This window comes from Tasmannia lanceolata, unplaced genomic scaffold, assembly GCF_043159265.1.
Source record: "Tasmannia lanceolata isolate RefF3 unplaced genomic scaffold, GAP_Taslan_0.1 ptg000016l, whole genome shotgun sequence".
Classification (NCBI taxonomy): domain Eukaryota; kingdom Viridiplantae; phylum Streptophyta; class Magnoliopsida; order Canellales; family Winteraceae; genus Tasmannia; species Tasmannia lanceolata.
Window position 1 is genome coordinate 4,654,386 of NW_027518693.1, and position 12,440 is coordinate 4,666,825.

The following is a 12,440-nucleotide window of genomic DNA, read 5'->3' on the forward strand; positions in this document are numbered from 1 at the left end:
ATGTTTCCTTGTAATAACATGGAGGACCTTGACTCGCACACCTCTATTCACATGTCATAATTTTTCCATTTTTACCTCCCCATAGAGATCAATATAAATAGGGGCTAAGCTCTTTTGTACAATCACCTTCAATTGGATGCCCTTTGCTCTTCAAACAATTTCCTCGTTTTACCCTTTACAGGAAAAAAATATGACTTCAGACCCTTCACAAGCCCTCATCTTCTCCATCGCGATCGTTGCGATATCTTGGATCGCATGGATGATCAAGAAATCCATAAAGGGAAACACATCGCCTTTGCCTCCGGGTCCACGTGGGTTACCATTGATCGGTAACCTTCCGTTTCTCGAACCCGAGCTCCATCGATATTATGCCAAATTATCTGCCATCTATGGCCCCATCTTCAAGCTCCGACTCGGCAATAAGCTGTGTGTTGTATTAAGCTCCCCGTCCATGGCGAAGGAGGTCCTCAAAGACCATGACACCACCTTCGCCAACCATGACATGCAAGCTGCGGCACTTCTTACTGCCACTTATGGTGGGTCCGACATTGTGTTGAGTCCCTATGGTCCAGAATGGCGCATGCTCCGCAGGGTTTGCATCCAAGAGCTTCTCAATACTGCTAGCCTTGACGCCGGTCGAGTCCACAGACGACTACGGGTTCATCAGACCTTGAGCGAAGTGTATGCCAAAATTGAAACCCCGGTTGATGTTGGTGAGAAGATAACTCAAACAATCTTCAACACCATGACGAGCACCCTATGGGGTGGCACACTCAAGGGGAATGAAGAGACTAGTGTGGCGTCGGAGTTTCGGCATATCATGTTGGAAATCGGGGAGCTCATTACACAACCCAACATTTCTGATCTATTTCCTCTTCTAGCCAGATTTGATATACAGGGCGTCCAACGTAAAGCAAAGAACCTCATGTCATGGTTCGATAGGATATTCGAATCTATCCTAGATCAACGGATGAAAATGAATGCAGAGGTAGGAGAGGCGAATCACGACATTAGCATGAAGCAAAACAAGGATTTCCTCGATATCCTTTTGAACCTCAAGAATAAACAGGACCCCAAAACACCATTGACAATGACACACATCAAGGCCTTGTTGCTGGTAATTTTCTATACTTAATCTATGAATATTTAGGGCTCGTTTGTTTCGGATTTTAGAATCAGTGTTGAGTCCAAAACCGATTCAAGGCAAAATCGTGCATTTAATTTGATAGTTTTAGAACCGATTTTGGACTCAAATAGATTCTACATCCCAAGCAAATAACTGACTGTTGTGATGTAGAATTTATCAGAGTACAAAATGATTCTACACCTCGGAACAAACATCCGATTTTTCTAAGAATCAGTTTTATACTAAAATTCGATTCTCAAAACGCAAAATAATAGTGGTTTTGCGTCTTAGGCATTCATATAATTTATGACCGTACATTAAGGCTCATGTGTTTATTTGATTTGTGGGTGCAGGACATGGTAGCTGGGGGGGTCGACACAACATCAACCACATTAGAGTGGGCCATGGCTGAAATGATGCACAAACCCGAGATAATGAAGAAAGCTCAAGAGGAATTAGAATCAGTAGTGGGGAAGGATAAAATTCTTGAAGATTCCCATTGTGCTGAATTGCATTATTTAGAAGCAGTGGTGAAAGAAGCACTACGTTTGCACCCTCCCAATGTTTTCTTGATCCCTCACAGTGCAATTGAATCATGCGTGGTGGGTGGATACACCATCCCAAAAAACACTGCCATCTTTGTGAACTTATGGGAGATACAGAGAGACCCTTCCCTGTGGGACAATCCCTCAGAGTTCATTCCTGAGAGGTTCTTGAGTAGTGCCACTGCAGGTAATAAATGGGATTATAGGGGCAATGATTTTCGTTATTTTCCATTTGGGTCAGGGAGGAGGATCTGTCCAGGGATCTCTTTGGCTGAGAGGTCTCTAAAATATGTATTGGGTTCTCTCTTGCATTCGTTCGACTGGAAATTACCGACCGGAACCAAGATCGATCTTGCGGACAAGTTTGGCCAGGTGATAAAGATAGCAAACCCCGTCGTTGCTATACCCACGCCACGATTATCGAACCCGAAACTCTACGATCTGCTCTTAAAAGAAGAACCATGATGATATTAATCCAGTAATGGGTGATTGTTGTCTTGGGGATATGCCTTTTGTACTCTTGTATTGTAGTATATTTGAATAAATAAATTTATTTCTTTAATTATCAATAAAAGTCCTACAATAATTTAGCTTCTCCCTTCAAATAAATTTTATGCACCTTCTAATCGTGTTATCATTTAATTATTTTACTTGACACATGCATTTAATGGTTTAACTAGTAATTATCTATATAAAATTTATGTCTCCACTCAATCATCTGTTGTACAATCATGAGAGAGAGAGAGAGAGAGGGAGAGAGAGAGAGAGAGAGAGAGAGAGAGAGAGAGGAATATCTGTTTCCCAATTATTATTTTAGTTTCTCTTTCATTTCATTGATAAATCTAAATAACCAGAATGAGTTTTTATTTGGTGCCCGACCATCAGGTCTCGTGTGGGCCCCACTAAAAATATCGCACCTAAAGGCCCAATTTCTTGTAGTGTTACTATTTGAGAGGCTGCTGTTGGATCAAACATCAAGGGTGGTATTCTGTCGTACCACCCACACAGGACTTGTTGCTCGGGCACCATATAATTTCTCATAACCTTATATGTGGAAGAGTTAAAGAGATATCAAACAATAATTTCATTTCGTCACGTCGTTTGATAGAGATGTCTTTTAAGGCAAGCACTGTTTTAGTTATAAAAATGATCATGTATGGTATGGACCCATCGCCATGTCTATGGTGATTGAGTCCGTGAATATTGTTGTCCATCACAAATCTGGCCTATTTCTCTTGTCATCACTCCCATAGGAAGATTCAAGACCTTTGATCTCTCATGGCGAAAGACAAATCTTTTAAGATATCTTTAAGCCGTTGGTTTTTGCATTCCTTAATCTTGAAATAAAATCCTTGTTCTATTCAAAGAATTGAAATATCTTCTCAGACGAGTTGTTAAGGAAAAGATGACATGAACCCACGCCAACGTGGATGAGAATTGAGTCCATGAATAATATTACCTATCACAAGTTGATGCAGTCCTCGGAGCGTGGAAATAAGAAATAAAAAACATGGTAGTTCCAACATCAGTTGCCCATATATATTCATCTAACTCCACTCCCTATTTAGAATGACAGTTTTTACACCATAACCATGGATACTTTGTTTTACATCCACTACTGAACATACAAAATTCTAACAGCAATGCACAAATGATTTCCAGGTTAAAATAAACCTAATACAAAGGAAACAGAAAAAAGAAAGTAAACTAAAAATAAAACATCTCTCTCTCTGTCAAAATATTTCGAAAATTCGCTATCTCTAAAAATATATATTTCCAAACTTTCAAAAAAATTTAGTTCCTGTAAATACCCAAAAATACCCCTCACTTAAATTTTCGTCCCCCTCTTGAAAAGAGGGGCGTTTTTGTCTTTTCATGTTTAGGTCAGATTAGGGCTTCCTAATAAAGCCTATAAATTCATCTTTTTGTGGCTAAACAAACCCTAAACGTTTTATTAAGCCCCAGAGATAGAAATCAGAGAAAGAGAAGGAGAAGACCGAGGAGATCGCGATTTTTGAGTCGAACCTGCGAGTCCAGGTAAGATCTATGATCTATGAAAGATTTGGATAGTTAGAAATCATAAAACAAGGGTTTGAAAAGAGAAAAGAAATAAGATCTCTGATTAATATGAATTAGAAATAAGAATATTTGGGTTGATCTTGAGTTTTCTTGGATCCGATGTTGATTTACGATTCCAAAGAACTCAAAATCAATATATATGAATATGAATTCAGAAACTAGAACTTTGGAGATTCGACGAAGAATCTTTGGTGATTTCTTTCTTAAATTATACTTATGGAATTGGGAGCGTAAAATCAGATTTAATGGATTCCTCTCGTCGATACGAATCTATCGGATCCGACCTCGCGCGTTTTGAACCCCAAACAAAGGAGTTATGGCCGTTTTAGTGAAAAAACGGTGGAAAATCGCGTTCAGAAGAAATATGGATCCGCGCGTGGGGCGGACGTCCGGACAAATGGCGGACGTCCATGAGTACCAAGTTTGGCGACAGACGGATCCTCGGACGTCCGTAATTCTCGGACGACCGGAGCGACTTATTTTTCCAAAACTTCGAAAATTCATAACTTATTCAAATGGGCCCTTATTTGTCACTTATGTTCTGTTTAGATCATGATATTGAATCATAGTCCGAATTAAGAAATGAATCGAACATCTTTGAGGTACGTAATAACGTACTACTTTGGGTATTATAAACCATTCTCATTTGAATCAGTAATGACTTTGGAAACCTGTACTGATACTTTGAACTTCTGAATTAGCTTTGAGTCCATCATGCTATTTGTTTCACCTACTGTTACTTTTCTGAAGGTTTTAAATAACTGTTCTGAAATACTGTTATGAACATCTGTTCTGAACTCTGAACCTGTGAACTATTTGTTTGAACTTTGAATTTTCTGAACCATTTGAATATGAACCTTGAACATTTGGAACACTTCTATGGAGGCTTGGATAATTTCTGGACCCTGCAATATGGGGGTAAAACATTTGGCAACTCTGGACCAATCGTGGGGGTAGTACACTGAAAGTTCTGGCCCGTTACTGGGATAAACTGCTGGCCCTGTCGACTTGTATCTGAACTTCAGGAACTGATTCCGAACACCGTGGACTGTCGGTGTATAAGCAATAACATGTTTTCTGGACCATGCCGATGACTCTGAAGTGTATTTGAATTCTGAACCTTCTGTACATGAACTGTGAAATCTCCGACTTTGATCCGATCTAAGATTCAGAATTTAGAAACATATTTGACATGCACTTATCACTGTTTATGCCTAATTAATAAGTTAAGACCTTTGAACTCAGTTTTGACTTTGAGTTTCTGACCCTATTGAATCCTGACATGCTAGACTGTGCTTAGAGTAGTGCTTTATTATGTACCGAGCTTTTCAGCTGACTGTGGTTATTTAATATTTTTCAGGTCTTGACCCTCGTGAAGATAACTAGGAACATGACGCTTAGCTTTGGATTTGGACTCAGAGATTTAGTTTAGTTATTTCAGTTTATTAGAAAGTGAGTACGTGAATAAAATGTAAAGACATTATTATTTATTTGTTTGACTCTTTGGAGAAGAGATGAGATTTGATTTGACTCTGATGGGTCCGCATTAATCATTACTTTGATATTTTAGTTATGAAATGCCAGGTTATTTTCTGTTATTGCTTTGTAGCCTTGTACATTTGTGAGATTCGTCTTGCAGGTGTATGGCGCTGTCATGTCCCACGCCCAGGGTGTGGTTTGGGGCGTGACAGGTCCCCAACAAGCTGAACTTAGTGCGTGTGTAAAACTTAACAAGAGAGAAGAAGAAGTGTGTAAAACGTAGTGCGTGCATACTTGTGAAGGCACAAAACCATAGGCACACCAAAGAAATTGCAAAACTTGAAAGCTCTCTTTCAAGAACATGAATATGCACTCTTTGATAAAAAATAACATGAATACAATTTGGGAAAAGTGGAAGTTCTCCATTTTTCTTTTTTTTCCATTCACGTGTAAATGTTTAAATACATAAGTACTTTGAATAAAGAAAGACTCATAAGATATCTACTACTTTGTATGATAGATAGATACAACCTCTAGCTAAACTACCCATTTCAATAAATCTCTTTCCAATCGATTTAGTCAAACTACAAAAACTAAAAGACTTCCTAAATTAGAAAGACTCTAGAGAGTGTAGGTGGTGATGACGTTTGAAGATGACGTTCACAGGTATTTGAAGAGAAAGTATTTACTTCATCTTCTTTCTCCCTGTTTTCTTAAATTGCTAAATATTAAAGCAGGAAAAAAGCCCAACACAATCAAGGATATCAAAAAAAGGAAAAAATATCTTACATGATTATCATTATATAACAAACAAATCATGCATATTCATTGAGTGCTCTACTTTTGGATCGAGAGCTTGCAAAAGGATGGTCAAAACTCTATAGAAGCATTATTCCATCACATTTAAAGGCTAAAAAACACAATTAGTGGAATAGTTACTACTTAATAATGCTTGCGTAATCGGGTTTTTTAAAACCTGAATTTCTCACTTAAAAATCAAGAAACGCTGTCAGGAGTGGACATCATACATCAGCTTGATCATGAACCCTCTCTTACACTGTTTTCAAACTAAAAACCTAGATTCTAAAATCCGCATATCCAAACGGCCCCTAAGTCATTAGAGAGAGAGAGAGAGAGAGGCATTCACATTTTCTTCTCCTAGATGGAAATTGATACATTTTCTCTTTCTAGAAGGTACCCATCTTTGGTTTTGGCAGTTAGACTTCTGTATAGTTTAAGAGTTTCCTAGGCTGTGAGCGTCAAGGTAAGGCAGCTTCGACTCTCCATTATTAGCTGTCCATATATTAAATTTAAATTAAATAGAACGTTCTTAGAAGTTAGAAGGGAAATTGAATCTGCACCACCTTGTATTGATAACGACGCTCTTCTCTTATACAAGATAACACACGCTCTGCCAAGAGCTCAAATGTATTTGTTATTTTGTTTGCCTCATCATAAGTGCACCTTAGTCTTTAAAACCGAGTTTACCTCAGCTTCAAAAAGTCATTGTCCATGAAAAGTCTTATTTACTTAGTGAAAGCAGAAATTTTGTTGTTCAACGTACAAATTAATTATTCAAAGAAATGATAAACAAATGTTGCCTTGGAATAACATGGAGGACCTTGACTCGCACACCACCAGAATCGAGGGTAGGATGACCAATTGATATCACCGTTCATCTTTGGCATGTTGAAGATAGTCTGAAATGGACTGATCCTAACCGTTGGATGGAGAGCTTGCAAATGGATGGTCAAAAACTATAATTTATAGAAGAAAAATAACGTCATGTTCTAGAAACAGCATTCCATCATACTCAAAGCCTCAAATGTGCTTTTTTGCCCCCGAGGTGATCCAAAGTGCACCTTAGTCTTGAAACTGAGTTAATTTTCACGACATTACAAAGACTGGAGGAAGGAGTCTTCCAATTTGTGCGTGAAAAGTTCTTTGTACGTGGGAAAAGAAGTTTTATTTTTCAAAGACATGAAACACAAATGTTTCCTTGTAATAACATGGAGGACCTCGACTCGCACACCTCTATTCACATGTCATAATTTTTCCATTTTTACCTCCCCATAGAGATCAATATAAATAGGGGCTAAGCTCTTTTGTACAATCACCTTCAATTGGATGCCCTTTGCTCTTCAAACAATTTCCTCGTTTTACCCTTTACAGGAAAAAAATATGACTTCAGACCCTTCACAAGCCCTCATCTTCTCCATTGCGATCGTTGCGATATCTTGGATCGCATGGATGATCAAGAAATCCATAAAGGGGAACACATCGCCTTTGCCTCCGGGTCCACGTGGGTTACCATTGATCGGTAACCTTCCGTTTCTCGAACCCGAGCTCCATCGATATTATGCCAAATTATCTGCCATCTATGGCCCCATCTTCAAGCTCCGACTCGGCAATAAGCTGTGTGTTGTATTAAGCTCCCCGTCCATGGCGAAGGAGGTCCTCAAAGACCATGACACCACCTTCGCCAACCATGACATGCAAGCTGCGGCACTTCTTACTGCCACTTATGGTGGGTCTGACATTGTGTTGAGTCCCTATGGTCCAGAATGGCGCATGCTCCGCAGGGTTTGCATCCAAGAGCTTCTCAATACTGCTAGCCTTGACGCCGGTCGAGTCCACAGACGACTACGGGTTCATCAGACCTTGAGCGAAGTGTATGCCAAAATTGAAACCCCGGTTGATGTTGGTGAGAAGATAACTCAAACAATCTTCAACACCATGACGAGCACCCTATGGGGTGGCACACTCAAGGGGAATGAAGAGACTAGTGTGGCGTCGGAGTTTCGGCATATCATGTTGGAAATCGGGGAGCTCATTACACAACCCAACATTTCTGATCTATTTCCTCTTCTAGCCAGATTTGATATACAGGGCGTCCAACGTAAAGCAAAGAACCTCATGTCATGGTTCGATAGGATATTCGAATCTATCCTAGATCAACGGATGAAAATGAATGCAGAGGTAGGAGAGGCGAATCACGACATTAGCATGAAGCAAAACAAGGATTTCCTCGATATCCTTTTGAACCTCAAGAATAAAGAGGACCCCAAAACACCATTGACAATGACACACATCAAGGCCTTGTTGCTGGTAATTTTCTATACTTAATCTATGAATATTTAGGGCTCGTTTGTTTCGGATTTTAGAGTCAGTGTTGAGTCCAAAACCGATTCAAGGCAAAATCGTGCATTTAATTTGATAGTTTTAGAACCGATTTTGGACTCAAATAGATTCTACATCCCAAGCAAATAACTGACTGTTGTGATGTAGAATTTATCAGAGTACAAAATGATTCTACACCTCGGAACAAACATCCGATTTTTCTAAGAATCGGTTTTATACTAAAATTCGATTCTCAAAACGCAAAATAATAGTGGTTTTGCGTCTTAGGCATTCATATAATTTATGACCGTACATTAAGGCTCATGTGTTTATTTGATTTGTGGGTGCAGGACATGGTAGCTGGGGGGGTCGACACAACATCAACCACATTAGAGTGGGCCATGGCTGAAATGATGCACAAACCCGAGATAATGAAGAAAGCTCAAGAGGAATTAGAATCAGTAGTGGGGAAGGATAAAATTCTAGAAGATTCCCATTGTGCTGAATTGCATTATTTAGAAGCAGTGGTGAAAGAAGCACTGCGTTTGCACCCTCCCAATGTTTTCTTGATCCCTCACAGTGCAATTGAATCATGCGTGGTGGGTGGATACACCATCCCAAAAAACACTGCCATCTTTGTGAACTTATGGGAGATACAGAGAGACCCTTCCCTGTGGGACAATCCCTCAGAGTTCATTCCTGAGAGGTTCTTGAGTAGTGCCACTGCAGGTAATAAATGGGATTATAGGGGCAATGATTTTCGTTATTTTCCATTTGGGTCAGGGAGGAGGATCTGTCCAGGGATCTCTTTGGCTGAGAGGTCTCTAAAATACGTATTGGGTTCTCTCTTGCATTCGTTCGACTGGAAATTACCGACCGGAACCAAGATCGATCTTGCGGACAAGTTTGGCCAGGTGATAAAGATAGCAAACCCCGTCGTTGCTATACCCACGCCACGATTATCGAACCCGAAACTCTACGATCTGCTCTTAAAAGAAGAACCATGATGATATTAATCCAGTAATGGGTGATTGTTGTCTTGGGGATATATGCCTTTTGTACTCTTGTATTGTAGTATATCTGAATAAATAAATTTATTTCTTTAATTATCAATAAAAGTCCTACAATCATTTAGCTTCTCCCTTCAAATAAATTTTATGCGCCTTCTAATCGTGTTATCATTTAATTATTTTACTTGACACATGCATTTAATCGTTTAACTAGTAATTATCTATATAAAATTTATGTCTCCACTCAATCATCTGTTGTACAATCATGAGAGAGAGAGATAGAGAGAGAGGAATATCTGTTTCCCAATTATTATTTTAGTTTCTCTTTCATTTCATTGATAAATCTAAATAACCAGAATGAGTTTTTATTTGGTGCCCGACCATCAAGTCTCGTGTGGGCCCCACTAAAAATATCGCACCTAAAGGCCCAATTTCTTGTAGTGTTACTATTTGAGAGGCTGCTGTTGGATCAAACATCAAGGGTGGTATTCTGTCGTACCACCCACACAGGACTTGTTGCTCGGGCACCATATAATTTCTCATAACCTTATATGTGGAAGAGTTAAAGAGATATCAAACAATAATTTCATTTCGTCACGTCGTTTGATAGAGATGTCTTTTAAGGCAAGCACTGTTTTAGTTATAAAAATGATCATGTATGGTATGGACCCATCGCCATGTCTATGGTGATTGAGTCCGTGAATATTGTTGTCCATCACAAATCTGGCCTATTTCTCTTGTCATCACTCCCATAGGAAGATTCAAGACCTTTGATCTCTCATGGCGAAAGACAAATCTTTTAAGATATCTTTAAGCCGTTGGTTTTTTCATTCCTTAATCTTGCAATAAAATCCTTGTTCTATTCAAAGAATTGAAATATCTTCTCAGACGAGTTGTTAAGGAAAAGATGACATGAACCCACGCCAACGTGGATGAGAATTGAGTCCATGAATAATATTACCTATCACAAGTTGATGCAGTCCTCGGAGCGTGGAAATAAGAAATAAAAAACATGGTAGTTCCAACATCAGTTGCCCATATATATTCATCTAACTCCACTCCCTATTTAGAATGACAGTTTTTACACCATAACCATGGATACTTTGTTTTACATCCACTACTGAACATACAAAATTCTAACAGCAATGCACAAATGATTTCCAGGTTAAAATAAACCTAATACAAAGGAAAAAGAAAAAAGAAAGTAAACTAAAAATAAAACATCTCTCTCTCTCTCTCTCTCTCTCTCTCTCTCTCTCTCTCTCTCTCTCTCTCTCTCTCAAAATATTTCGAAAATTCGCTATCTCTAAAAATATATATTTCCAAACTTTCAAAAAAATTTAGTTCCTGTAAATACCCAAAAATACCCCTCACTTAAATTTTCGTCCCCCTCTTGAAAAGAGGGGCATTTTTGTCTTTTCATGTTTAGGTCAGATTAGGGCTTCCTAATAAAGCCTATAAATTCATCTTTTTGTGGCTAAACAAACCCTAAACGTTTTATTAAGCCCCAGAGATAGAAATCAGAGAAAGAGAAGGAGAAGACCGAGGAGATCGCGATTTTTGAGTCGAACCCGCGAGTCCAGGTAAGATCTATGATCTATGAAAGATTTGGATAGTTAGAAATCCTAAAACAAGGGTTTGAAAAGAGAAAAGAAATAAGATCTTTGATTAATATGAATTAGAAATAAGAATATTTGGGTTGATCTTGAGTTTTCTTGGATCCGATGTTGATTTACGATTCCAAAGAACTCAAAATCAATATATATGAATATGAATTCAGAAACTAGAACTTTGGAGATTCGACGAAGAATCTTTGGTGATTTCTTTCTTAAATTATACTTATGGAATTCGGAGCGTAAAATCAGATTTAATGGATTCCTCTCGTCGATACGAATCTATCGGATCCGACCTCGCGCGTTTTGAACCCCAAACAAAGGAGTTATGGCCGTTTTAGTGAAAAAACGGTGGAAAATCGCGTTCAGAAGAAATATGGATCCGCGCGTGGGGCGGACGTCCGGACAAATGGCGGACGTCCGTGAGTACCAAGTTTGGCGACAGACGGATCCTCGGACGTCCGTAATTCTCGGACGACCGGAGCGACTTATTTTTCCAAAACTTCGAAAATTCATAACTTATTCAAATGGGCCCTTATTTGTCACTTATGTTCTGTTTAGATCATGATATTGAATCATAGTCCGAATTAAGAAATGAATCGAACATCTTTGAGGTACGTAATAACGTACTACTTTGGGTATTATAAACCATTCTCATTTGAATCAGTAATGACTTTGGAAACCTGTACTGATACTTTGAACTTCTGAATTAGCTTTGAGTCCATCATGCTATTTGTTTCACCTACTGTTACTTTTCTGAAGGTTTTAAATAACTGTTCTGAAATACTGTTATGAACATCTGTTCTGAACTCTGAACCTGTGAACTATTTGTTTGAACTTTGAATTTTCTGAACCATTTGAATATGAACCTTGAACATTTGGAACACTTCTATGGAGGCTTGGATAATTTCTGGACCCTGCAATATGGGGGTAAAACATTTGGCAACTCTGGACCAATCGTGGGGGTAGTACACTGAAAGTTCTGGCCCGTTAGTGGGATAAACTGCTGGCCCTGTCGACTTGTATCTGAACTTCAGGAACTGATTCCGAACACCGTGGACTGTCGGTGTATAAGCAATAACATGTTTTCTGAATCATGCCGATGACTCTGAAGTGTATTTGAATTCTGAACCTTCTGTACATGAACTCTGAAATCTCCGACTTTGATCCGATCTAAGATTCAGAATTTAGAACCATATTTGACATGCACTTATCACTGTTTATGCCTAATGAATCAGTTAAGACCTTTGAACTCAGTTTTGACTTTGAGTTTCTGACCCTATTGAATCCTGACATGCTAGACTGTGCTTAGAGTAGTGCTTTATTATGTACCGAGCTTTTCAGCTGACTGTGGTTATTTAATATTTTTCAGGTCTTGGCCCTCGTGAAGATAACGAGGAACATGACGCTTAGCTTTGGATTTGGACTCAGAGATTTAGTTTAGTTATTTCAGTTTATTAGAAAGTGA

General features: G+C 38.8%; 2 protein-coding genes across 2 annotated transcripts; both read left to right on the forward strand.

Moving 5' to 3' along the window:
* Positions 1 to 168: 168 nt before the first annotated feature.
* LOC143848742 (cytochrome P450 monooxygenase 76AD131-like) lies at positions 169 to 2,243 on the forward strand. The gene is made up of 2 exons (XM_077357767.1): positions 169 to 1,117; positions 1,480 to 2,243. The coding sequence occupies exons 1-2, from the start codon at positions 191 to 193 to the stop codon at positions 2,134 to 2,136; spliced, it is 1,584 nt and encodes a 527-aa protein (XP_077213882.1). The 5' UTR covers positions 169 to 190; the 3' UTR covers positions 2,137 to 2,243.
* A 5,121-nt stretch (positions 2,244 to 7,364) lies between these two features.
* On the forward strand, positions 7,365 to 9,492 carry LOC143849013 (cytochrome P450 monooxygenase 76AD131-like). The gene is made up of 2 exons (XM_077358063.1): positions 7,365 to 8,337; positions 8,700 to 9,492. The coding sequence occupies exons 1-2, from the start codon at positions 7,411 to 7,413 to the stop codon at positions 9,354 to 9,356; spliced, it is 1,584 nt and encodes a 527-aa protein (XP_077214178.1). The 5' UTR covers positions 7,365 to 7,410; the 3' UTR covers positions 9,357 to 9,492.
* Positions 9,493 to 12,440: the final 2,948 nt, after the last annotated feature.